Genomic DNA, 27,943 nt, shown 5'->3' on the forward strand with positions numbered 1-27,943 from the left:
CGCCTCGAAATTCCGCTTGTACGGGACGCACAGCGCCCCCTCCCTCCCGCTGAAAAAAACAAAAGTGGAAATCAACGTGCTTCCCCCTGCCTCTAGGGGGAGACTACATGAATGAAAAACCCCTCTATTTTCAGAGGGATCTCTATGATCCTGTTGTTGACTTTGCTTTTTTGCTCACGTGCCTGCTCCCCTTTCCCCCCCACCCCGCAGCTTTCAGATGAGCATGCGCGCGGGTTTCGCTTGCCATAGCAACCAGGGCTGGAGACGGTAGCAACTGGAATCCTAACAATGGTGAGTTCCTTGGAGGGCTACCGGGGGAAGATGAGACGCCCGGGGGAAGATGAGGCGGAGGGAGGGGTTTCTCCTTTGGGAAGGGGAGTTGCGGGTCCCGCGTTGGCTGGCTGGCTGGCTGGCTGGAGGTAAGTAGTAGCTGTTAATACTAGTGGCGATGGCTGATGGAGAGAAGGGAACAATAGCAACGGGAATGTTCTGACAAGAGAGGGGGAGCTTTGGGAAGGAAAGAAGGAAGGAAGGAAGGAAGTCGCTGAAGCAACAGGTTTCAAACATTGCTGGAGAAACCAAAGAGGCCTGTGAGAAAAGAAAGAAGAAAAGAAAGAAAAGTCGCTGGAGCAACAGGTTTCGGACATTGCTGGAGAGAGGAGATCTCTTGCGGGAAATGAGGGACCAAAGAGGCCTGTGAGAAGTCGGGTTGTGGAGTGGGAGGTACTGGACCCACTGTGAGTGCTTTAAAAAGTTTGAGGGAAGATGTCCCAGCAGCGATACAGGGGCTACAGTAGAGGAGCAAATGACCGCCATCAGTCATGTGAGTTGAAATCTCAAATAATCTCGCTTTGTCCGTGCAATCTTCCCCCTTTACATCTGACCCGTACAATGATTTCCTCTGGAAAATGGTGTGAGGGATTACAAAGAGAGGTGGGGTGTGTGTTAGAGACTCCTAAGTATACAGTGGAGCATAATGCTTGATTAGATAGTATACCCAACTTCCTCAGATCTCCATCAAAGAGCAAAAAACAAAAAAACCCTTGTGAGAACTGAAAACTGTCAACAAACAAGAGAGGAACTGAACCTTTTTTTAGTGAAATTAGTAAAAAAAAAAGCCAGGTACTTCAAGAGTTGTGCAATTGTTCCATCAGCAACAACAAATTCCCCTTAGAACCCACTGATGATGGAAAGTGGGAAAAGATTTGCTGATTTCTATCTCCCACTTCAGCCTCCTTGCACCACTTTCTCCACTGTTCAAATGGTCTGCTAACTGTAGGATGTCTAAAACAAAAATCCAAATAAGACTGCTTTTATGGAATCCCAGCTAGTAGGTATGTTACAATAAGTATAATAGGTCAGTGATAGGCAGAAGGCACTTGCAGACACCTGCAGCAAAGATTTTGACCTATCGCTTGTTAAGCAAAACATAATACAGCTATAAAGAAGGGATTTTGAGCATTAGGGATAAATTGTTATGTGCAAGGCCTTTGCATTTCATTTCTGTTTGAAAAAAATTCTGAGCTCAGAATTCTTTTAAATGGAAATGTTCATCTTTTTCACAAAGTAGGCAATTAATTTTTGAGTTCTGATTGCAAAGATAGGAGATTGAAGAAACTTAAAAAGCAACAAGATGTTTTTTTACTTTTGCCTTTATTTTGGAGGTCTTCATGATGGTTGAAGTCTGATATAATTTATTTTTTTCCCATAGGCGGGATGCTCATTTGAAGAGTGATCTGCATAATTGATGCAAATTAATTATAATCTAAGAGTTGTCTGAATATCAGAAGACGCCTTCAATAGAATGGTAAATAAATACTTTAAAATCATGACAGAAAATTTGCATTAAAGAGTTTGAAATTTTCCAAACTGTACTTAATATGTATTTATATGATAAATTTAAATACTGTTTTTCTGGCTTATGATTAGGGTGTGTTCAGCATTTCATACATAGATTGACGAGGTACTCTTTCTTTTCATATATATGTTACTATTTCTTTTTCTTCTTAAGAGGGATTAACGTAGGTTTTGATTGCAAGAGTAATACCTAAAAGCTACATGTAAAACTAGATGGAGCTAGAGAAGCCTTTCCATCTTGCGCTTTAAAAAATCTCAGTAAGCTCTTTTAAAGCACAGATTATCTATTATAAATGAGTGACACTACATAAAATTAAGTTGTTTTGTTAGCTGTTAAGAATTGACAGTCTAGTGCTAGTAGAGAAAAGCATCTTAACAGGATGTAAAGTTGCTAAAATATTTTGTATTACAAATCATATCTTCTGACCTCAATTTCTTTTCCTTTTTGAATTGCTTACTTATAAACTCTTGACAAAGGAAGTATATATTGTGCTACTACAGCTTCTATGCAGAATTATGCATTTTTTCCTTTTACAGAAATTTTCATTAGAATAGAAAAGTAGCAACATTTAAATGTAAAGGGTGAAAGTTTGCATCTCACATACATAATGTTATCCTTTCTGTGAATAAAAGCATCAAGAATAAATCATCAAGAATAAAGACTGACTATAGCTGTCATATCAATAATTCATAGGTAGTTTTATTCATGCTTTACTGAAAACATTTTTATTCCTTAATATCTGTGAACCATATAGTCTTATCCTATATTATTTGATGGTCTTTGTAGTGTTTTTATTAAATTGAACCACAAATTTCCATATAAAAATATAGCAAGGACAGATGAACCCTATAAAATAAACAGTGTGTCAGCTAATTTTGGATGGTTTAAATATAAGAAACAGTGCTACAGTTTTAATTTTGTATAGATTATCCTGAACATGAAGTTGGACAGACCTTTTGTATCAGTAGGATTGTTACATGCTAATATGTATTTCTTGTCAAAAATAGGATTGGACATGAAAAATCCTGAAGAAAGAATTTCAGAAAAAGACTCATGAAGTGTAGACATAAACCAAATTGCTAAACTGCCTCTCTAATAGGTCCTCTGATACCACCCAATGAAAAATCAGAAAACAAATCATATAATTCATATCTTTCATTATTTCTACAGAACTCGGGGAGTGAGAAACTTAGAGAGTTTAAACTCATAATACAGAAAGACAGATATGGGGTTAATAGATGCAGCAAAATTATGGCATGTATCCATACTAAGCAGTTAAAAGGTTGTAGAGATCTGGAATATTAACAGAAGGGCAACAGAGATTATCACAGAATGAGAAACTAAATCCCATGAAGAGAGATTAAAGGAGCTGGGTTCTTTTAACCTTTAAAAATGAAGAGTGAGAGGGACTATAATAAAATTTCAAATATCTCAATTACCAAAGCAGTAATCATCTCCCTCTTCTTGATTATGTTCAAACAGAAATTAAATAGTCTTTTATTGTAGATATATTCATTTAGATTCCTAAGATATCATACTTAACAGGCTCTTTGAATGTTATGATTATTTTTTTGTGTCATGGATGTTCTGCCAGCACTCATTAGCTTATAGTTTACTGAAGCTGCTTTTTCTTGTATCACATGGACCTCCAGCAGTGGCCTTTTTGATTGTAGCCCATGGTGCTGTCTATTGTAGCAGAAGTTCACAGGCAGTTTTTGCTGCCAAGAGACTGGGGTGGGGGCGGGGAGGAATTGAAGGAGCAACTGCTGAATTTGTTTGCTAAGTGAATAACATTAGCCTTTGACAGATTTTATTTTAGTAGGTACATTCATACAAATAATAAAAAGTGATGTGAGGCGGAGTGAAATTGTTAATAACAATCAACAAGTATATCACTATAAATAAATACACACAGCAACTTGTTCAGTTCTTCCCAGTTTCTACCCACTTTTCCTCAGGCCTTGCTCTTTTCTGTACATGCTGCTCTTGAATTGCTTGAAAAGAGCAACAACAGCTCAAAAGGCCCCATATTCATTAGAGAGTGTGAGGTAAGGTTGGAGAATAAAGTAAAAAATCATCTACTAGTTCTGATCCCTCTAGCTCACATAAGCTAAAATGAACAGTTTTTTCTTCTTTTAAAAAAATTCCATTGATTTCAGATTTGTATAGATGAAACTCATAGGACTTTTAACCTGGGACCAGAATAAAATTGTAAATACTTATTAAACTGATCCCCTCCTTGATCAAGACTTAATTTAATTAATGTCAGTGTGGTATGCTGGTGAAAGCATTAGACTGGGACTGAAGACACCAAGGTTCAGGTCCACCCTCTGACACAGAGCTCATTAGCTGACTTTGAGCCAGTTACACTCAGCTCAGCTTAGTTCAATCATAGGGTTGTTTTGTGGAGGGAAAAATGGAGTAGGGAGTGTTTTGTATGACTTCATGAGCTCCTGAAGGAAAAGCAGGATACTGCCAAATCTTAACAGACAAAGAAACAAATGATAAAGCCAAACAATTATCTAAGAGGGTTATGTAAATCCATTATATTTTATTTATATGTTGTTGGGTTTTTTTGTTAGGCAAAAGCAACAACTATCAAGGAAGCTCTAGCCAAATGGGTAAGTAAAAAATATATTGTGTGTTCTTTATATGGATTTTCTTTATCAAGAAAAGTTGTTTTCATTGTGCTTTTTTTAAAATTTTTAGTTTGCAAGGAACCCAGAAAAGCTATTTAGAAAAGCAAACTTTTTAGCTTATTTAGTATTTGAACTGCAAATATACTTCTGTGAAGTTTAATTAATATTTATATAACACTATGAGCTGAAAAATGCCTCTTATAGACATTCCATAATCATTGTATGAGGAATATATATTAAAAGCCATGTCAAGAACTCATAGAAATCAAGCTTTGTTAATATAGGGAATAAATATAGTAGATAAACAGCTAATGGTAGACATGTTTGGGAAGGATTTATTAACAAACTGGGAAGAGAAGCAGTAAGTAAAGTGGTTTGATTATTGGGCTGCATATCGCAGAATAAGGCACAGAGAACCTTAGTGAAATTGAAGTTGTATAGAGCAATAAGGAAAATTAGAAATGTTAGGAACCTAAGTAAATGTGATTTAGTTAATTGCTCAGAGATTGAATGCTCTAAAATGAGAATATATAGAATGAGAATTTATATTTTATATCTAGCTAAGAATACCCCTCCCCCCCAAATTTATTGGAATATTCCATGTTGATGGCATATGAGCAAATGAAAACTTGAAACAGTTTGATTGTTATACAGTATATTGTGTTCAGGACAAAATTACAAAGTTTCAATGTTCTGGTCAGATCAGCTGCTACAGCATTCCAAAGCTTAAAAGACAATTGGGGACTTCTTCCCTAGTTATCTGTGATTTACAACTGTGTGAACAATAATAACATGGCTGTTCAAACTCAGGTTTGAAGTATGTCCCGCTAGCCTGCCCTTAGACCCAGCATGCTCACTGGATCCATTACTCCACTGGTTCCTTTTGGTCACCTCCACAACCACCTTTTTCCTTTTTATCCTCAACCCGTAGGTGAAAATGGATTAAGTGGATACAAATTCAGTTCACTGTTAATTCATCTTGTGTAAAGGAAGAGCTGTATTACTATTTTGAGCTGTGAATTCAGCTTTCCCATTTTAATAGGTAATAGCACACAATTCTACAGGAAAAGCTGTCATACCATTAATAACCAGTTTCCTTACTGCTGTCACCCTCCCTGTCCCTTGAGTAGTGAAGCCTTATTTGGTCCTCCCTCTGACTGTCATCGTCCCTCCAAAAGCGCTTGTCCTTTTCCCATAGTAGTTTAGGAGAGTCATTTTTTATAGGGGAGATTGAATGGATGGAAATTGAGGCAAGTAGAGGGGTTTAAAGGTTTAAAAAAGATAAAACGTCTTTATAAAGTTTGTGGCAGCATCTAAGAAGCAGCATAGCAGTGGCATCACTATCTCTATGCAGGTAATTTCTGATTGGAAGAATTAATTCCATCAAATACATAGAGAGATTTTTTTTGTGACAGAATAAAAAGTGTCTTTCAAAACATGAAAGGGGTTGATCTTAAAGGGGGTTGAGGAGAGTCCTTTCTCTCCTTATGTTGCTTTGAAACAGATGCCAAAACTCAAAAGGGGCACACTTGAACTAAAAGGTAATGGGGTTGTGTAGAGGCTGCCTCAGAGGCAGACATGCGCTCACCAGCTTTAGTAGTAGAAGTGCTAGTATTGAATTCAGTCTTGTTACAAGTCCTAGTCCTCCTCCCTTAAATGTTTTATTAACAGCAGTTTAATGCTGGCCTGAGTTACTGAACAGTTATCATTCCATACCAAAGTTCAGTCCAGCCTAGGGGGGAAAAACCCTAAGTATCACACTTGGTGTTTAGATTGAGAAGCGTGATAGCATATTTGTTTAAAAGGAGGTCATTTATTTTTCTCTGAGTAGATTAGAATAAATATTCTCTAAATTTTGAGGAAGCTGTTTTTGTCATTCTTTGTTTACTTCAGGAAGAAAAAAGTGGTCAGAAGCCATCGGAGGCCAAGGAAGTGAAACTCTATGCTCAGGTTCCCCCTATAGAAAAGATGGATGCTTCTCTTTCCACTCTTATTAACTGCGAGTAGGTCCTAAATACTAAAATAAATGTATCCTGGGTTGTTCGTACTTTCAGCAGTACAGGTTGCCCTTATTTAGTGACAATTGAGACCAGCAACTCCATCATGAAACAACTCTATCAGTCCCTACATGGGAAATCACATGACTGGGACTGTGCTTTCCTTTTCCAGCTTACTGGGCAATGCTCCACGTTCAGCTTGAAACTGCAAGACTAAATAGTGTTACATCTTCAGTTTTGCTTGCCTCCTAACCGTTCCTTTGCCCTTTGGAATGTTAGCTCCAACTGGAATAATTAACAAAAAGGGAATTAATGTTTGTATTTACGTTGATTGGAGAGGAAGGGATTACAGGAGAGTAAGCAATCATACAATGGGAAATACACATTGAAAGCAGTTTTATTTGTTAAATTTATTTGCCACCTACCTCATCATGGCGTTACTCGAAGCAGCAATTAAACTTAATGCACTGATGTTGGCAACTGCAAATGCAGTATACAGAACACCTAGGTAATTCCTGGTGCTCCTTCTCACTCTCTTGGAATCCTTTCCTCTCCAATTTCTTCATTCTTCAAGAGGGGAGGAATTAGTCTGGCACAGGAGAGATTGCTGTGAGAAATATTTGACACCTCCCAGAGTGGAGAGGTTTCCACAGGTATATTTTGGCACATGATTACTATCCTACATCCCCACCCATCGCCCCCTCCAATTTCTCAATTGTAACATTAAATATTTTTGAACATTACTCTTTTGAACAACTTTATAATATTCACAAGGCTTAATTGATATAGTGCCACATCATGATTTGAATTAATCGTATTAAAAACTGGGCTGTGTTTTCAGCTTTGAAATGTAGAAGTTTTGCACTATTTACCCTTTAGTCTATATTGAGCAATTAGCTTTCAGAACCCGTGCCACAGTGCCTCTTCAGTTCCTATCTCGCCCCCAATAACAATTGTCACAAAGTATTTACAAATCTTCAATCGTTACAGAATTACAATTAATATAAAATCCTCTTTTTTCTTTGTTTCAAGAAAACTCTCTTTATCTACAAACTGCATTGAAAAAATTGCCAACTTAAATGGGCTAAGTAAGTAATAATGAACATATTGCATCCTTTCTCAAATTTCTGTAAACCACTATTTTAGAAATAGAGCTTATATATGTCACACTTGCTTATGCCACTTTATCAGTTTTGTTCCTCATTCTATTCATAGAAAATAACTGTAATTGTATGTATCTCAAACTGCAAAGATAGGAATGTCTCCTTTTTAGTATAACTGTAAGCAGAGACCTTAATGTTTATAGCTGTCTTAAATATTCAGTTGAATAGAAAGTTGGGATATAAATTGGATAAATAAAATACTGTTCCCATAATCCTTAATGAATAGATTTTTCTCCTGCTATTGATTGATTCAGGCTGATAGTAATAACTATTCTTATTAATCTGTCGTATGGTGCAGCAAAATACAGAATTAATTTTAAAATCAAGCTTTATTTGAAAAAAATATAAGCAGTACAATATTAATTTGATTTTATTTGAATACTGATTAGAGTATAGCCTTCTGCATTGATAACCTTTTGCATCATTTGAAATAGTAGACTTAAGGCATTATTGAAAAAAATTTGAATATTTCTCAAGATATTCAATATAATTTTTCCACTTAAAATGAATTGATTGTTTTTTCAAAACATTCTCCTCGATTGTTTTTACGTCTTGGGAAACTTGTCATCTGTAGCCTCTAGCTATGTCATGAATCCACAAATGCACAATTCAGTGTGCTAATGAAGAAGTTGATTATTTTGGCTCATTACATGACTTGAGCTTATGGCTCTCTGAATAATAATCTGTTCAGAGCATGAGGAAGATTCAGGGAAACTCAACTACCTGCTAATTCCTTCATTATTTGCAAAAAGGAACAACCATCTCTCTGGTTCACAATGAAGCCATTAACAAGAAAGTGAATATACTCTCTCTTAAGGAAATATAAGATGAGTGGGCTTTGAAGATTAAGTACTATAACACAGTTGCTGAAATTTCTATAACCTGTCCCCTTAATCCTTTTACTAAATATTGTTAAAGTAGCCTGAAAAATCTTGCTTTTCATTGAAAGCCTAATAGTATGGTTAAAGCAACCACAAGACATTTCTAAATAGTACCTGTTCAGTGCTGAATATCTATTTCTGTTCTGTTTTTTAAAAAAATTTAAATCCTTTTTCCTTTAACAGTTAGGTGTAGTGGGTAAGGCACCAGGCTAGAAACTGAGAGATTGCAAGTTCTAGTGCCACCTTAGACATAAAGGCATCTGGGTGACTTTGGACCAGTTATTTTCTCTCAGCCCTAGGAAGAAGGCAGTGGCAAACCACTTCTGAAAATCTTGTCAAGAAAACTGCAGGGATAATAGTCAACGGGAATCAATACACATGTTCTTTGACCAACTGGACTGATATGCATTATTCTTAGGTATCATCTGCTGGGCTTTTATTTATTTTTTAAATGTATATGTTGCCCAATTCTCAAAACGTCTGGATGGCTATAGTATTTTTTAACTAATAATGTAGAAAAATAAGTGTGTTTCTGTTACAGAAAACTTGCGGATATTGTCATTGGGAAGGAACAACATAAAAAATCTGAATGGGCTGGTATGTAATCTTGATGAGGTAGTTGTTTCTCATAATAACAGTAAGAACATCAGTGTATGTAGTGGATATTAGTTTGTTGGGACAAATATTGAATAAAACTAACAATACTGTGTAAGTTTTAAAAAATCTTGAAGAATCATAGATTCTTAAAGAATTATAAGATCTCTACCTCATGTCAAGAGGATATATGATTTCCACAAATAGTTTTTCACAGCTGGTCACAGTCACTGATAACATCTCACTAAGTAGCCATATTCACTTAATGGACCTGCACAAGAAGGGTTGCAAAAAATACCTTAAGGTCCAGTTATGACTGGCAGATAATACAGATAACAAACAGCTTACGTAATAATTTGATCAGCTAGTTCCATTTAACATTGCTGCCATATGGAAAATTTCATATTTTATTCCTTGCATTACAGTAATTCAACTACACATTGCCAGAAAGCAGTAGCAGCAGCAATCTATCAAGGCAAGGTCATAGTATATCTGCTAAATTGTTGAATGGTACATGATACATATGTATGTCTGCACCAAAATAATGAAATCAAGAGCACTTACACTTAGGACCCTGATTTTTAGGAACGTACAACTTCTCTGAAGCACCATTATATATCTGGATTGTTTATTTGTTCTCGCCCAGTCTATCGCCCTGCTGAATTCTAGTTTAGAACACCTTTTGTCTCATAAAAATTAGGTTATTTCTTGCAACAAACTGATATCTTAGTAGATCAGAACTCTCAGATATGCCAGTCTAGAACAGGCTAAAATCCCAAAGAAGCCACCTGACATGACTCTTGCCTGACTGATGTAATCCAAAAGGCTTTGAAATCTGTGGATCCCTCTTATGATCCCCATCCCAACTTGGGAATATATAGAATGAGGATTTGATTTTTCTTTCAACTCTATCGTTTTTCTATTTTAGACTTAATTTAGGCTCTGGTACTATGGAAGCAAAAGATCGTACATATTTTTTTTTTGCTTTTTTTTAACTTAAAAGCTTCTGATGGCAATAGAACATTTTTCCCAGAACATTATTGTCTTTCAGGAAGCAGTTGGGGATACCTTAGAGGAGTTGTGGATCTCATATAACTTGATTGAGAAGTTGAAAGGTCTCCATGTGATGAAGAAGCTGAAAATTCTCTACATGTCCAATAATCTGGTGAAAGATTGGGGTAAGGCAATGTCATCATGTCTACTTTGAAACATATTGATCATTTTACTAGGGTTATATTTGATAATTTATGTTCTGGTGCAAGGATTATCTTAAAATATGTTCACAATTACCCTTCTGCACCACAACCATATTTTTATTTTGAAAGGTCACAGATAATGTGCAATAAAATTAAGTGCAATAATGGGCCTAACCAAAGGAGGTGGATATATAGAAATTATGTTATTTGCTCAGTATTCATGTACATTTACATTTCATATATGCTTTGCTATTGATGAATCTGTATAGTTACCTAGCTAGCTATTTGCTTGTGCTTTTTTACTCCATGCTTAGAAAGTATAGTATGCTTATTTAAAAGTATATAAATATAGCTCAATATACACTGCTCAAAAAAATAAAGGGAACACTTAAACAACACAATGTAACTCCAAGTCAATCACACTTCTGTGAAATCAAACTGTCCACTTAGGTAGCAACACTGATTGACAATCAATTTCACATGCTGTTGTGCAAATGGAATAGACAACAGGTAGAAAGCATAGGCAGTTAGCAAGACATCCCCAATAAAGGAGTGGTTCTGCAGGTGGTGACCACAGACCACTTCTCAGTTCCTATGCTTTCTGGCTGATGGTTTGATCACTTTTGAATGCTGGCGGTGCTTTCACTCTAGTGGTAGCATGAGACAGAGTCTACAAACCATGCAAGTGGCTCAGGTAGTGCAGCTCATCCAGGATGGCACATCAATGTGAGCTGTGGCAAGAAGGTTTGCTGTATCTGTCAGCATAGTGTCCAGAGCATGGAGGCGCTACCAGGAGACAGGCCAGTACATCAGGAGACATGGAGGAGGCTGTAGGAGGGCAATAACCCAGCATCAGGACCGCTACCTCTGCCTTTGTGCAAGGAGGGACAGGAGGAGCACTGCCAGAGCCCTGCAAAATGACCTCCAGCGGGCCACAAATGTGCATGTGGCTGCTCAAACGGTCAGAAACAGACTCCATGAGGGTGGTATGAGGGCCCGACGTCCACAGATGGAGGGTGTGCTTACAGCCCAACACTGCAGGATGTTTGGCATTTGCCAGAGAATACCAAGATTGGCAAATTCGCCACTGGTGCCCTGTGCTCTTCACAGATGAACGCAGGTTCACACTGAGCACATGTGATAGACGTGACAGGGTCTGGAGACGCCGTGGAGAACATTCTGCTGCCTGCAACATCCTCCAGCATGACTGATTTGGCAGTGGATCAGTAATGGTGTGGGGTGGCATTCCTTTAGGGGGCTGCACAGCCCTCCATGTGCTCACCAGAGGTAGTCTGACTGCCATTAGGTACCAAGATGAGATCCTCAGACCCTTTGTGAGACCATATGCTGGTGCGGTTGGCCCTGGGTTCCTCCTAATGCATGACAATGCTAGACCTCATGTGGCTGGAGTGTGTCAGCAGTTCCTGCAAGACGAAGCATTGATGCTATGGACTGGCCCACCCGTTCCCCAGACCTGAATCCAATTGAGCACATCTGGGACATCATGTCTCGCTCCATCCACCAACGCCACGTTGCACACAGACTGTCCAGGAGTTGGGGGATGCTTTAGTCCAGGTGTGAGAGGAGATCCCTCAGGAGACCATCCGCCACCTCATCAGGAGCATGCCCAGGCATTGTAGGGAGGTCATACAGGCATGTGGAGGCCACACACACTACTGAGCCTCATTTTGACTTGTTTTAAGGACATTACATCAAAGTTGGATCAGCCTGTAGTGTTTTTTTCCACTTTAATTTTGAGTGTAACTCCAAATCCAGACCTCCATGTGTTGCTAAATTTGATTTCCATTGATAATTTTTGTGTGATTTTGTTGTCAGCACATTCAACTATGTAATGAACAAAGTATTTAATAAAAATATTTCATTCATTCAGATCTAGGATGTCTTATTTTTGTGTTCCCTTTATTTTTTTGAGCAGTGTATAAATATACCTAAAACAAGATGGATTGATGACATCAGCAAGTATTGGGGGCTCAATTGGCAAAAGAAAGCTCAGGACCATATATTTTGGAAACATGTGGAAGAGGCCTTCATCCTGCAGTGGATAGACAATGGCTAAAATGATAATGATGATGATATTTATAAACTGGCATTGCATGTTTTCTAGTTTTGATTAGTAATGTAGCTGTGTTCTGATTTTACTTTTTTAATTTCACTAGATAAAATAAATTAACAGAATTGTGTACGTATAACTGAGCTAACTATATGATATAACATTAAAAAGAAAGGGAAAAATGAGATTTATAAACATCTTTTAAAAATGATCAAATTGCTTGGAAATCCTTTACCTTGTTCCTTTATTAAAATAAGACTAATTTGAAGTTTGAGAGCAAGCTTGGCATAATGGTTAAGGCACCGGACTTTAAACCAGGAGACTGTGAGTTCTATTTCCATCTTAGGCATGAATTCAGCTAGGTGACCTTGGGCTGGTCACACAATCTTAGCCCTAGGAAGAAGGCAAGAGCAAACCAGTTCAAAAATCTTGCCAAGAAAACTCTAGGGATCAGTCCAGACAGTTACCAGGAATTAATATGGACTCAAAGGTACACCAAGGGGACGGGGGACGGGAGACGGACATTTGATCAACAATGTGTAGCAAGTTCATATTTATCTTTTCAGTATTGTATAATATTTTTTGTCATTGTCCCACTTGTGAAAATTCCATAATTTTTAATATCTTAATTAATTCAAAATACTGGGCATATAGCCAAGAAGAATTTGTCACATAAAGGTTGGGCTAAAATCCCTAACTGTCTTGTATGTTAGCCAGAATGTGGAAATAATAGGACAAACCTAGCTGAACAATGTCTTTGAATGTTTTAGTTTCTGAATTGCATTTCTAACAAGGAAGCCGTTGCAGCCAACCTGCTTTAGGCATTCTCTGAAGTACTCAGTATAGGCTGACTTTTTTTTGTATATACTTGGAGACTAATTTTTTGATTTTCAAAAACAGCAACTCATTATTTCATATTGTTTCAATATAATTTTCATCAAGTTTCTTCAACTTTTTACAAAAGTATGTTGTTAGTTTAGAAGCCTCAATGAATTCCTTCAGAATTTCTAACAAATGCAGAACTTCAGGTGCAGCAATAGTATCAATCCCTGGCAGTCCAAGTACAATTTGAAATTCTCTGAGATCAATCAAATGAGTTCCAAGTCTTACAGAAGTTTTAAAAACTTATTCATTAGTTCCAACTAATATTTAGAGAAACCAGTCTGTCCAGAAAATGGATTTACCCACTATTTTTATAGTTTGTTTTATTTGTGCCTTTGAATCAGTCTTGACACCTGGCAATTGCCTGGACTAGGCCCTACAATTTTCTTGGCAGCATTTTTAGAAGTGGTTTGCCCTTCCCTTCTTCCAAGGTCTGAGCAATAGGCCCAAGGGCCACCCAGCTGGTTTTGTGCCTAAGACAGGAACTCAGTCTCCCGGCTTCTCTCTTGGTGTTTTTGGCTACTACACTAAACTGGTTCATTGTGTGTTGCAGTTATCTAACGTAAACTTGACTGTTGATTATTGTACACTACCCAGAGTCATTTCTCATGAGATGGACTGCTATATAAATTTGATTAATAAATTACTTAATAAATAAACTTCAGCGTAAAAAGATTAAATTGTATCAGCAACACAATGTGTTTCATACACATATATCTATTAACATTAAGCACAGCTGTGGACTTCCATTTGTTAAGTAAAAGTTGTGTGTACTATAATCTTCAAAGCCAGCTGCGCATATGCCATTTCACCTGATAATTATTAGAAAAGAAATATCTATACCACATTATCTACATTAGCAGGACTGATCTGGAACATCATATTCTAGATAATGAGACATACTTGTGTTATAAATGCAGCTGATCTAGCAACCTCTGATCATTTACCTTAGGACTGTAATTCTGTAGAGGTGGACAAACATTTTCATGGGCAGATAGTAAACTATTAGGATGGTACAGTGCTTTGAATTTCAAGAGTACTGCTTGCATTCCCATGCTTGCTCTGAAGTGTGTGTGTGTGTGTGTTAGAGTGACTGTAGATGTGCAAGTGGTATCTGTCAACAGCACTAAACCCCCAAACATGACTTTCCAGCTGTAGAGAGTAGCAAGGTAATCTTGGGGAAAGACACAGCTGCTTTAAGGAGTTTTTAACAGGTGATATGTGAGGAGCCACACAGAGATCTTTACTGAAGTAGAACATGGCTTATTAGCACTTTAGCAACCTCACTGATTAAAACACTATTGAATGGCACAACTGTTTGAGAATCAGAACTAGAAATCTGGAAAGTTCATATCAGAGGTAGTTAAATATTTCACAGTAAGTGAATTATTCTCTTAACATCTCCCTGCCGTTCTTCTAACATGGGCATTTGGTAGTAACAATGTTAAACTACACATCATATTATCATGCAGATAAAATAAGCTCTGTAATTGCAATGATGATGTGATGACTCTTATCTCCCTGCAGGCTCCCATGCCTTTTGGTTTTGAAGTTGTGATTTTCCCCCCACCTTCATAATTTTTTTTTTCTGATTCCCTTTATGTATGCAGCAGAGTTTGTGAGGTTGGCAGAGTTGCCGCTACTGGAGGACCTGGTGTTTGTAGGCAATCCACTGGAAGAGAAATACTCTGCTGATTCACAGAGTGCCTGGGTTGAGGAAGCAACCAAGCGAGTGTCCAGACTGAAGAAACTCGATGGTGAGAACTGAGGAGGCATAGCATTAATATTGGAGCCAAAGTTCATATGAAAAGTTAAGCTTGGGAAAGACCAGTTCAGTTGTGGATAGTTCATTTTGAGTCTTTTGAAAAGTCAAATAATGATGAACATTTTTTTACTGGACCTTTTGGGTGCAACCAAATTATTCAGCAAAGACCTATAGTATACATAAATGAAAATCTGTAGATTTTTATTCCTACCAAATATTTGTTTTTAAAATAAAAATACTGTGATTGTTGCTGTTTAAAAACATCACAAAAAGCTCCTGTAGCCACATATCATCAGTGTTAGAAGAGAGAGGAGATAAATTAAGCATGTTGGAAATACAGGCCACCTCCCAATAGACACTGATGTTAAAAATCTGATTTTATTTTAGGCTTTGGAATAATCCCCCCCCCCATCCTTAAGTCTTGATCTGAACATATGTACTAATATAAATAACATCATGGGAAATTGGTGGGTGCATTAGTAAATTCACTGAGGAAGTGAGTTGGGCAGTCATTTTACTATTTTTATGCTAATTTTTAATTTAGTTTTGAGTAATAATTTAAAGAAAAACAGAATCTAGCTTAGAATTCCTTTAAATTCTTGTTAACGGTCTTTACCAAAATGATATATTGTTGTGAGTCTTCACACACAGCACAAGGTTGTGGAACTGGATAGGGAAAGGAAATGGAAGAAAATGCAATAAAGATTGTTGTGATTTATGTATTTATTTATTTTAGGTATCCCAGTTATAAAACAGGAAGAAGGGGAAGAAGGAGAAAACTAGCACCTTTTCTTTCACATTAAATTATTGATGTATCTCCAGCACTATATAGGATGTGATGCTTTTGTATAAATATGTCTTTAAAGAAAACTTAGGCAACATTTTAACTGATTCATCTCCATGTTCTTCTCACCCAAAGAATTCTTACTTTTTTATAATGAATGTTTATTTTTTATTTAATACCTGGAGTTTTTCTGCAAGTGTATGATTTTTTTAAAGAGCAGATTTCTATAAGCACATGTTAAATAGTTTTCTCTAATCGTTTGAGAAATGGCAGAGGGGTTCTATATAGTATGGCTTTTTAAAAATATCTTTTTTTAAAGAAAGGATTCAAATAATGGTATGCTTTAACATTTATCAAATGTCTGTTTTTTCTCCCGAGTTAATATCCAGTATTAGATGAAAGAGTGAAGGCAGTTTCTTTTTTCTAAGTGAAGTATTTCTCTCCTCATTTGGTTTAATATGCTGGTTGAATTTTCCTTTACATACTTTAAGGAACATGAAACTCTTAAGCAAAGGTTTTGTGTTGATTATACGTTGCAGAATGGCTGAAGTCCTTTATTATTTTGGAGTCGAGTAATCTGAGAAAAGAAAGCAGCTGTCAAAAGAAGTTGAAATATAGCAGGTTGTTCAAAACTAAGTCTCCATTTTAGTAACTGATAAATGACAGCTGAAGAAATTACAGGAAAGGAAGAAGAGAAAAGCAATAATGCTGTAGGATATATAGTACACGTGTTCCAAGGCAGTTTATTATTATTTTTTTCATAAATCTTACTTTGTCAAAGCCTTCTTCTTCCCTAAAATTTTTCACTGATATGATTGGACATTTTGGTCATTCCTAAAGATGGAAAGGAGAAAAATAAAGTAAGACGTTACTATTTTGTTGAAGGTAAAATTTAATTTTATAAAAACTTGTGGCAGTTTTTTTCTGCTCTGTTTTTTTTTCTACTTAAAAGTATTGGCTCTGACAATCCATTTCTCAGTTAACAGATGACAGGCATTCAAAAAGGGGAATGAAACTGCAACCCTCTGCGTAGTTATATGGGAATAAATACTATGAAACACAGCGTTGCTCACTTCTATTTTACACAAACGCTGAGCCTTTGCTCAGGAATATTCTTTAGCCTTTGGATTTATCCTAACCATTTAAATGTGGCAGTTTATTAATAAGATTACCCCTGTGATTCTACTCTGTCTCAAATCTATGTATTTATGAGGCATTAAGACAGTTATTACTCTGAAAGAATTTTGCTGTTCAGATTTTTTAAAAGAGGAGAATTCCTTGCTATTTTAGGCTTGGTTACGTCAAAGAGCAATCCTCCAAGATATTTCACAAAGTTTCAGGGAAAGTTTCACGAGGTTCAGGGAAATTGTTCTTGCTCATCCACAGATTGGATTTTTTTAAAAAAAAGAACTTTCAGATAATTCAATTTTTACTTTCATCCTGTTTATATTTAATCTTAATTGTTTCTGTGAATCAATCCATGTTGATGCATCATTTTAAACAAAGATATTTATATGTTAGGTTTAGTGCTTGGCATTGTTTTTCTCATATGTTCTCATTTGTATCTTTATTGTTGTCTTCACATTAGGCCAGGTGTAGGTAATCTTTTGTTGGCCAGGAGCCCAGCTGAATACTGGGGAAGAGGCTGCAAAATGAATGGAATACTTCACATAAGTGAGCAGAATTATGTTCAGGGTTACAGAGTACTAGATTTAAAAGGCAGCTAAAAACTGAATAAACAGATGTTTTAGGGCTTATGCTACTGTAAGATGTCATCTTATTTCCACAAATGGAAAATGATGCTATCGGTTTTCAGCAATCATAACAAGCTTTAAGAACTTTAGAGCTATAAAAAAAGGCCAGATTTCATGATGTCCCTAGAGGTTGCTCAGCTCTGCTTTAGGCAATGTCTGTTTGGGTGCAGTAGAAGTTACTTCTGAGTAAACATGCGTAGGATTGCACTGCTTGCAGCTGAGGAAGTTTATGAACAGATACATGATTGTAGTTCTTAGAACTTTTTCCTTTTTATAGTTTAAAGTAAGGCACTGTATAAGGCATTGTGTTCCCAGACCAGTGAATATCATTTATATACGTCCTCTTCTTTGCATCTTACCAATTAATTTTTCTCTTGGTACCTTTGAGGCAGGGGAAACTGGTGAACTAATGAAGAGTTGTCATATCTGGAGTACAAAAATTGGAGCTGCAAACATTGGGGCATTTGCTGGATGATAATAAACAGTCATAGTATTGTATTATCACTTTCCTGCCATCTACTGGTCATCCAGATTTTTGCAGCCTGGATAACCTTTAACTGGGCAAAACAGTGCCATAAAGCCAAAGTCAAAGTACTTTAAATGGGCTAACTTACAAAATTCATCCAAAATCTGGGACCCATAATTCTTGTGGAATGGATATTTGACAAGTTTTATGAAACATTTATAACACAAACATTATCCTAAAGCACTTTATGGCATAATAAAAAATGTCATAAAACATTACTGGTCCTGATGTTTGGGCTATTTTCAAGGCAGAAACATCTCTGAATGTATCCCAGCTTTTTCAGTGAAGGTAGTGCATTAGAAGGCTCTGTCATTGTTGAAGACATTGAGAAATCTGGTAAGGAAATTTCTCTTGAAAGGATGACATTATATAGTGTGGGTTTAAGAGGCTGATTCTCTGCAAGGATTTGCTCTTGAGGCATTTACTGCCAGCGATTAAGATAAAGTCAGGGTTCTTGCTAGCAAAGGGTCAAATGTCCAGACACCTACCGGGGATCAGGTAGGCAGGCAGTTCTAAATGCCTAATTGGTTCTTTTAACCCCATTCTTGGCATCCCTCAAATGGTCAATGCATTTGAAGGGGAAAGTCAGTAAAATATTAGCAATTTTTGTGGAACTTGATTTGAATTCAGCTTAGCATTCTTTTTGATGCTGATGGTATAGCTAGTGTGATATTAACCATGCAAGTAATATCATAATAATAGAAATCTCAATACTTTACATTATATTTTTTTCTTCTTGAAAGCAGTTTTTTCAAAAAGAGTTCTTCCATTTCACCCACTTCTTGTCATTTGGGATCCCTCACATGTAATTGATGTCTGTAATTGTATCTGGAATTAAGATGATAATGTTCAAAAGCCAGTGTTCAATTTTCTCTGTTCATGTCATGAGAAACAAAATGGTTCTACAGTTTTTTTTTACAAACACTTTATAATACTTTTTTGAAGTGTGATGGGATGCCTAAGTTTAGAAGTGGGTTATAGTAATATGACAGCACATCTTTCTTTAGCAAATAGTATCTTAGTAAAGAATTAGTGCCTTTCTTAAAGGAACTTATTGATAAGCTGTTATTGGCACTGGTGTTTCTTTTAGGAAATTAGATGGAAATCATTTACTATATCCAGCATTTTTTGTTGTTGCTTTACTATGTGCCCTTTGTGTCAACTGGATTGCTGGCATAATCCCAATATCATTTATTATAACATTTAGAGAAAACTAAAATTAAAAATTTAAATAGAGGAAGAATGAGGTGTTTTGACAATTGAACTGTTCTGTCTCTTGCAGAATGATCATGGATGATCAACAGGCATAATTTTTTAAAAGAACAATTAATAGGCTTTTTCATATTAAATAATTAAGATATATTTATAATTCAAATTTATTTTTGGTATGCTTATAGCAAAATGTGATTCTGTGACAAGTGTTGCTTTAGTGATTAGCTCAGTTTCCTGTATCATTCAGCCAGTACTAATTGTAATGCTTGCTTGTATAGAAGTTGGCTCAATTTTATATTTTTAAGAATATTGAATTGCACTGGTGTCTCCAGACCCATAAACAAACCTATAGGTTTGCTGTAGTAGGGAAAAGAAGCAAAGGGAATATTTTTGGATTTTGGATTTTAAAATTGTAAGGCTGGCAAGAGCTTGATGAAATAGATGTATATTCCATTTATATATATATATATTCAGTGGACAACAGATTATACGGTGCCGCACTGAAATGCAGTATAAGATGTACCAGTAATTCATAAATAAAAATCAGTGGTACTTGTGGAAAAGCCATTTACAGTACCTAAGTTTCCAAGGAACAGTATAATTAGGCTTTCACCATGATAATGTGTACAAGTATAATAAAAGTCTTAATTGATGATAATATATACTCTTTCAGAAGGAAAGTGAGACTTAAGAATTGGAATTTGAAGTGGAATGATTTCTCTTTAAAGATATGAATTACAATTAAATTACTATCAAACCATTTCAGTGCCATTTCTTCCACAACCTAGAATCTGCAAGTTACACAAAGGAGCCCCTAGGAGCCTATGTTAAAAATAGGGTTAGTGATAGAGAACTTCTGACTGCAGAGTCTTTGCCACACATCTTTCCATTTTAATCTTCTTGAAGGCTCTTTTTGAAGGCTACACCAAATCTTGCAGTAAAACAGGGATGTCAAATTTGCATCATCACAGCGGTGTCACGAATTTTTGGAACTTTTTTCCCTTGCTAAACTGGGCGTGGCCAGCATGTGATGCATCTGTAAGTTTGACAGCCCTGCAGTAAAAGCCGCTTCTATAGCACGCTATCTTTATTTCGTGAAATGACAGATAGATGGCTTAGCATGACCTGGAGTGTCCTTTCCAAATTGCATATAGAAGAGTTTCTTTTTTTAAATAACAAAGCACCGTTTTCTGTTGCGAAAAGCAATTGGCAGCATAATGAAATTGTATCTACCAAGTGATGTTAGAAGATGATATAGACATGAGGCAAACACTGGGTTGATACAGCATTACAGTAAAAGTGTTCCAAATAATGTATTTCCGACCTTGTTGAAATGGGTAAGAGTTTGTAGTGCAAAACAGAAATCCAATTGCTAAAATAAGGAGTTTCTTTTTAAAAAAAAAAAAATGCACTTTAAAATTATGCACTGGATGCCGACGGGAAGTAATGCAAATGGCTATTTTGAGATATGTAGGTTATGCAGAGAAAGCTTCTTGGCAGAGCAACAAATAAAAAGGACTTCCTTCTATTTGCTCTGAGGAACTGTTATGGTTTGCCACCTCCCTGGAAATTATTTAGCCTAATATATGGATTATGGGTGAAATAAATATCCATGTAAAAACATGACAGCAGAGTTGAATCCCGCTGTCCACACTGGAAGTAGGGTGGCTTATGTTAACCTTGTTTAATAGCATTTTAATAAATTTAATGCACACTAATAAATTGAGAGGTGTCAACTTGCATTTCAATCACTCTGGCTTGCAAACAGACACTGTACATTATTTATGCAAAGATGTCGAAGGACATTTAAAGCAGGCAGCACTCATTTGTGGATCTCTAGTTTTGGTAGAAATTTAGGCTTTTAAAACAAACTCCTAGTTGGAGAGCAATTTTCAAGCAATTACTGTAGCATGGTAACTCCTTTTAAAAAGTAGAGTATAATTTTGTAGCACCATCATTGTCTGACATTATTATGAAGTTAATCTGTTTTAAGTCATTTTGTGAAATTTGCTCAAAGTAGTAATAAATGTTTTATACAAAGGACATTGCTGTCGTGAGTTATTCAATTACAAGTCAGGGTGGCAGTATAAGGGGTTTTGTCTAAGGCAGGGGTGTAAAACTTGCGGCCCGCGGACCAAATGTGACCACATGCTAGCCATGCCCACCCATTTTAGCGAAGGGGGAAAAAGTTGTGATACTTCACGTAACGATGTGTCGTGCATTTGACATCCCCTGGTCTAGGGGGACTCTTAAAGCATTGTTAGATCCATACAAGACCTAAGAAGGAAAAGGATTTACTGTATACACTAAGCTAATCTATGAAGAAACCTTTGCTTTCCTTAAAATGGTTTTAGTAGGGTTCAATTAGGAAAGCCATCTTAATGTGACACAATGAAACGGATTCTAAGTTAGATATAGACTGATAAAGCAGAATTTTGTGCAGGATTCTACTACAGCTTCCACAGCTGGTGGCTATCCAGCCTCTTAAATACATCTACTGAAGGAAAATCTGTCTAGATAAATGTTTCTCAACCTCAGCAACTTTTAAGATGTGTGAACTTTAATTCAGCTAATTCCCAAGACGGTGGGAATTCGAGGAGTTCCCATAAACCAATTTCATTGTATACATGATGTACAATGACAGTAAAGGCTTTGAACTTGCACTTAAAGCTGCCAACATTGGTCTAGGCTGCCTGTTACAATACTGAGCATGTTTCAAATTTGATAATTCAAATGGGAATTATCCTGATGTCCACTTGAAATTTGCTTTTTTGCTATTTAAATCCACCCTTTTAGCTTCCCTGAACTACAGAGCAGGACTGTTTTCTCAGTGGCAGTGCTTCAAACTCCTGTTCAAAGAGGCAGGACTCAACATATTTATTCAAATAACTGCAAACAAGAATGGGGGGGAGGTTGAATGATTTCATGTGTCATCATTCAAGTAACACAAATTACATAAATTGCACCAGTCACAAGTGACAATTATCTATGCAGAATTTGCCTGATGATATCATGAAGCATGTGATGTCATCAAGGGCATTTATAGCTGCCTATGCAAAATAATAGTAATAAAAAATCCTGCGCTGGTCTAACCCAAAGGTGCTAGACTTTTCACTGTGTCCAGCTTTTTAATTCAGTGAGAAATCCAATGCAGGAACATTTCCATTCTTTGCCAGTTCACTATAGAATGGATTCACAAGCTTACATACAAAGATCAGCTAGCAGGAAAACAGCACACAACTTTTGCAGCACACATATCTTATTTAATTACACTAGGCAGAAATGCATTATGGTAGTCAAGAAAGAAAAAAAAAACACCCTCTTATTTCAAAACATTAAATTAAAAAAAGAACTTATTACAAAAGCTGCTTTTAAACCTTATTTAATTAAAAAGAGGTTTAAAAAGATATAATGGAACCTCCAGAAGTAAATAAGTTACAAGTACATTAAATCACATCAGCAAGACTTTTAGTGTATTAATAGTTTGTAAAAAAAACACAAAAATAAATTGTTTGATCTATCACATTTATACATAAGAGGTATATAATACTTTTGTATGTACAATATTTTAATATGTAACAGTCTTTAAAAGGTGCAGCAAATACACAAAAGGCAATTTCTGCTCATTTGTTAAAATAAAAGCTCTATATTAAAAGCATTTATACAATAATTACAAGAAAACAAGACTGTTTCTGTACTGTACATCAAGAAAACCAGCATTAAATACAGACTAAAAAACTTATACTAAATTTGAACATCAGAAGGATAACATGAAACGTAAATATGCAACTAGATTTTCTTTCAACAAAGCATATTGAAAGCACATTATTGTTTTACTTACATATAGTACATACATATATACAGAGTCTCACACAAATTTATCTGAATACAAGCAGGTGGGGGATTTTTATAGCTTCAGCTGTTGATATAAAATCTCACGTTCCAAAAAGGAGAGACGAAAAAAAAAAAAAGAAATGTAAGCAGCTGGAGATTAGGGCCAGAACCTGTCTCAAACCTCACTCATTTCTATACAATTTGGGCAGGAAATTCTGAATGGTTCCCTGAAATGAATACCAAACTTGGCTCTGGAAAAATTCAGCATGGGGGATTAAAATTATCATTGAGGGGGAGGGGCGAGAAGCATCTGTGCAGCTTCCATTTCTTCTGAAAAAATTTGCACCAGTGAGTCACACAGCAGAAGGCCATATATCTGAGAAGAGAGTAGAGGCACACTGGGTAGTATTGGGATGCAAACATTTAGTAAATTGAGGCGAGGGAGGAAACTGACAGACTTTATTTTCCATACATACTAGAATGGTACATTATTCCACAGACTTCTTGCAAGCAGAAAGCAACCCCCCCCCCCAAAAAAAGGGGGGGGGGAAAGCGGGTCAGAATAGATATGGGTAAAGCAAGCAAAATGCTGAATTGGGAGTTTTCCACCTACCTCAGAGATCTCGTGATTATGCAAAGGGAGGGCCGGCCTAATTAAAACTAGTTTTAAAGATGACTGATGACTAAAGGAACTTTAATTGGCATCTTCAACTGTCTTATGCTCAATGGATGGGCAATGCATGTCTACTCAGAAGTCTCAATAAGAACAGAAGAACCTCCTCTCTAATCTTTGTTGATCTCCAAATCTAAGCAAGGTAGTTAATACTGGAGTTGTAGACTAGACTGGAATGTTGAACTAGCATTCCAGAAGATGGGAATGGGAAATCACTTGTATTTCTGCCAAGAAAACTGCATGGATTAGATCACTAGAAGTCCACTGAATTTAAGTCCACAGCTTCTAAATGAGATTATCCAGCTGTGTATTACTAACAAATACTCACTTGCAAATGTAGCAATCATAGAAAATAAATGCACATATGAAGGGCATCCAACTCCCTTTTTGCAGCATTACTAATCACGCTGTCAGAACCTTTGATATAGTTGTGCCTGATGTAATTGCAATGTATTGGGAAACTAGCATCTACTTTATCAGTGTTTCAAAATGAAGAATTCTTCCATTAATGTTGATTACACCTGCAATATAAAGTTATTTCATAATAGGCCTATCAGCTGCAGCTGAGTGTAGAGTATTCAGTGCCTTAAGTGCCATACATTTTACATTATGAACAGGAAGAAAAAAATTCAAGCCATGTTTATTCATGTACATTTATCATAATCTAATGTAGGTTTACATATAGCTGCTGACCTCACACATTGCATTAAAACTATGATTGTTTACTTACAATTAGAAACTATGATGCGTAAATAATCATGCATGGTTTATGTGTGATTTCGTGACACATCCCTGGTTTATTTGTGTATTTGTAAGCATTTCATGATATTATAGGGCAAGAAAACATGAAGAAATAAATCAAGAATTAGATGAATAAGCCATAACTTTGCTCATTTACAAGACTAATTTTAACTTGTTGTGTTTAAGCAATTGTATTTAAAATAAACATTCCTTTTATTGATTTAATGTATACGCCACTCAACTCCCTAATCAAAGCAACTGTGAATTTAATGCAATGTGTGAATCCATCTACCATCTTTAGTGAGAAAAAGATCTCTGCATAACAGGGAAGTTTATTAATATGAAAATATCCGAGGAAGAATGGACTGGTAACATTGTGCAAAATGAAAATCTGTGGATTTATAAAGGTTCTCTCACCTAAAGTTACCTTGGTATAAGAAAACTAAAGAGTTGTATGTACTAGCTAACAATCAGAAATGGGATATTCCAGATTAGTAAGAGTGTACTTTAGTAGAAACAAAGTGGAAAATACATTTGGGCTACAAAATCAGGAAGCAGAGGAGGAGCTCCAATATCTGGACTGATTATTATGATATCAATTAAAATTTTAGAGCTAGTATATTGCACCCAGTAATTAACATGCCACTAGTGATTCCCTTCCCACTGTTGAAACAAGCTGGTTTGATAACGAGACTTCAATTCAGACACACCTTTAGTGTAAGCATCCACCTGGAAATCACAGATGTATTTAACGTACCTATATACAAATTTGCAGCATAATGCCACGACCCCTGAAATACATCACAGGTCATCATATATCTAAATCACCACTGCTGCTTCTGTCCAGCTTCACAAAGGAGAAAGAGGGCAGTGTTTCCTGGTTTTTATCTCCTAACTCCCCATCAGACTGCTTGCTTATATTTGCATACATGCAAAGACTGCGTTCCTTCCCTGTCCAAGTACATGCTCTATATGAAAAAAGGTGGGAAACCCAGCAGTATAGGCAAGTCAGTTTCACTGTGGCTTAAAGAAGCAAATTAATCAATTTTTTTCATGTTATGATGTAGTATGAAAAATGAATTAATTCCCATTTATGTGACAAACTACTAGATTGTGCCTTTCAAAAAGCATCCAAAGTTATTCCCATATGTATTTCCCATGAATATTATCCAATGCAACAATTAATCGATGGAAAGGTTTACTGATGCATTATTACTGGTTAAGATATAAACGCAATTTTAAGGAATCCTATTTGTAAGTCTTTAATAGCTACAAAATGCCACACAATGAATTACAAAGTGCATCTGTGCTGGATTGTAGCAATTATATTTGGGAAGAAAATGTTCTACCCAGGAACAAAATACTTTTGTAATTTGTTCCATACACATCCCTTTTTTTCCTTCTAAAAAATACCATTTGGATACTTTGTTCATTCCAAAAATATATATATTCTCTCTTAATATATGACATTGATTAAATTGAATGCTGACTTTCAAGGCAGCAATGCTCTTCCTTTCTGAATGGTTGGGAAAGCAATTGTTGCCTTTCTCAAGATCGCAAGAGTGAATTATTTGAACAAGATAACTTTCCTGTTTGGGCTGGAATTCACACAGCTGAAGTGCAAAGAAAAACATGATTGAGACCAGCTGTTTTTGAAAATGCAGTCAAAAGCCTGGTTGCATTGCTTTCACTTCATTATATTGTGTATCAAAAGCTAAAATTTGTGCAAAACTATGATCTGGAAGAACATCATTGACCCAGTGCAAAAACAGTGTAAATAAAGACGTTCTTGAAGCTCTAATTGTAGCTCTGAAGCAGGTTAGAAAGAAAGTAATTCCCTTTAATTGAAGGCTGTTTTTAAAACACACTGGAAGAACTCACTTCTGAGGCAGACTGGCATTGTCCATGTGTTATGCGGAGAAAATGGTTTAAAGGCAAATAATTCTGCATTATGAGACCCTGAACCTTTAAAAAAAATTCCTGTATAATCCATTGCACTGTCTACTTACCTCAGTAAGTATTAAGCCGCAAAAAATGGCCTGAGAACATCCCCTCTAACCCTCAGCAAATTGGCTTCCTAGCTCTATTACTGGATAATCTTGAACTCAAACAGAGACCTCCTGCATGCAAAGTTACCTGCTCTGTTCTTCAAAAGAACAGGTTCACATGATCGCCTCCTGGGATTGTTTCTGCCTCAGACTGCAAATAAGGGATAGTTAATTTCAGCATTCCTCCACATGAAAAGCATGAATAACTTAGCGTGTTAAGAAAGAAGGCTAAAACTTATTTTCAACATTCAAAATGCAATTTTTTTTGGCACGTTCCGATAGTGGTTTGGTTTTGTGCTATAAAATAGAAGCAATGTCTTGTAGCTGTACTAGTAATCTTATGTAGTAAAAGTTGCTCCATAAAAAATTCTGCTGATCATGTAACTCAGCAGGCAGAATATATCCAGCAGCTGGTAGGATTAATTGCTATCTTGTTGTATGAGCAACCCAACTATGGCTTGCTGCAATCACATTTGCCCTTTGTCCAAAAGACTTTCAATCTTCTATGGCTGGGAATCAAATTTATCAAAGTACTAGCTTTTCAATAAATTTCTAAGTAAACTTCTAGAAATTTGACTCTCAAACTGGTTCTAGGAAAAAAAAAATCTGCTGGAGAGCAATCCCAGCATGGTTTATTCAATAAAGGTTCTTCTGCAGATGATTAATGCAATTATTTGCTTTCATGGCCCCTGTGCCTTTAGGAGACTTCTTTTTCAGGACTTTACCATTTGCAGCTGAATAAGCACTGTATTTTTTGCCGACATGAGAATTTGAAAGTTATAAGGAAGCAGTTTAGGTGCCCCATCTTTATCCGCTAAGCATTATTTTTCTGTCCTCTGCTGCACCTTCCTTTTCCTTGTACAGACAGACAGTTGCTCTTTACTGTAGCAATGTGAAGATAACTGTCTTAAGATCATTGTAAATACTTGCTGCTTGGTGCAGAAGGACAAAGTGCAGATAAATTTGGCTCACTGCACCATTTCTAAATACTTTTCTTTTTCCCCACACATTTAATATTCTTGACTCTGGATATCTGGGTCCAGGTACAGTGCAGAAACATCTAAATGATGTTGAATATCTCAGCAGAAATGGTAGTCCTGAGGGTGCAAATACATATGAATCAATGCAACATGATCCTTATTTCTATTATCTTGAGTATACTCAATCTGTCTTTGCAAACCATGTTTTTTTTAAAAAGGGAATAAATATCATAACTGTTTAAAAAATTAGCAGCTATTTTTTTGTAGGCCAGTTGAAGCATTCAAATGGACAATTAAGCAATACTACACTCAAGTCTATTCAGGTGAACACTTTCATGGTGGACC

The 27,943-nt window shown here is 36.2% G+C and overlaps 1 protein-coding gene and 1 long non-coding RNA gene across 3 annotated transcripts; one reads left to right on the plus strand and one right to left on the minus strand.

Annotated features, from left to right (window-relative positions):
• Positions 1-33: 33 nt before the first annotated feature.
• Positions 34-21,365, plus strand: DNAL1 (dynein axonemal light chain 1). Of its 2 annotated transcripts, none has more exons than XM_026671064.2 (9): positions 34-291; positions 1,712-1,807; positions 4,441-4,479; positions 6,391-6,500; positions 7,527-7,582; positions 9,080-9,135; positions 10,184-10,310; positions 14,892-15,038; positions 15,783-21,365. In XM_026671064.2, the coding sequence occupies exons 2-9, from the start codon at positions 1,805-1,807 to the stop codon at positions 15,827-15,829; spliced, it is 585 nt and encodes a 194-aa protein (XP_026526849.2). In that variant the 5' UTR covers positions 34-291; positions 1,712-1,804; the 3' UTR covers positions 15,830-21,365. The 2 variants fall into 2 exon arrangements, with proteins under 2 accessions (XP_026526849.2, XP_026526852.2); XM_026671067.2 differs by lacking the exon at positions 34-291 and adding an exon at positions 805-823.
• LOC148133391 (uncharacterized) lies at positions 20,721-27,883 on the minus strand. The gene is made up of 2 exons (XR_015746732.1): positions 26,070-27,883; positions 20,721-25,993 (listed from the first exon to the last, which is right to left on the minus strand). It is a non-coding gene; the product is annotated as an uncharacterized LOC148133391 (long non-coding RNA).
• Positions 27,884-27,943: the final 60 nt, after the last annotated feature.

This window comes from Notechis scutatus, chromosome 1 (assembly GCF_049901735.1).
Source record: "Notechis scutatus isolate UNSWTSFEM ecotype Mainland chromosome 1, rNotScu1.2, whole genome shotgun sequence".
NCBI classification, from domain to species: domain Eukaryota; kingdom Metazoa; phylum Chordata; class Lepidosauria; order Squamata; family Elapidae; genus Notechis; species Notechis scutatus.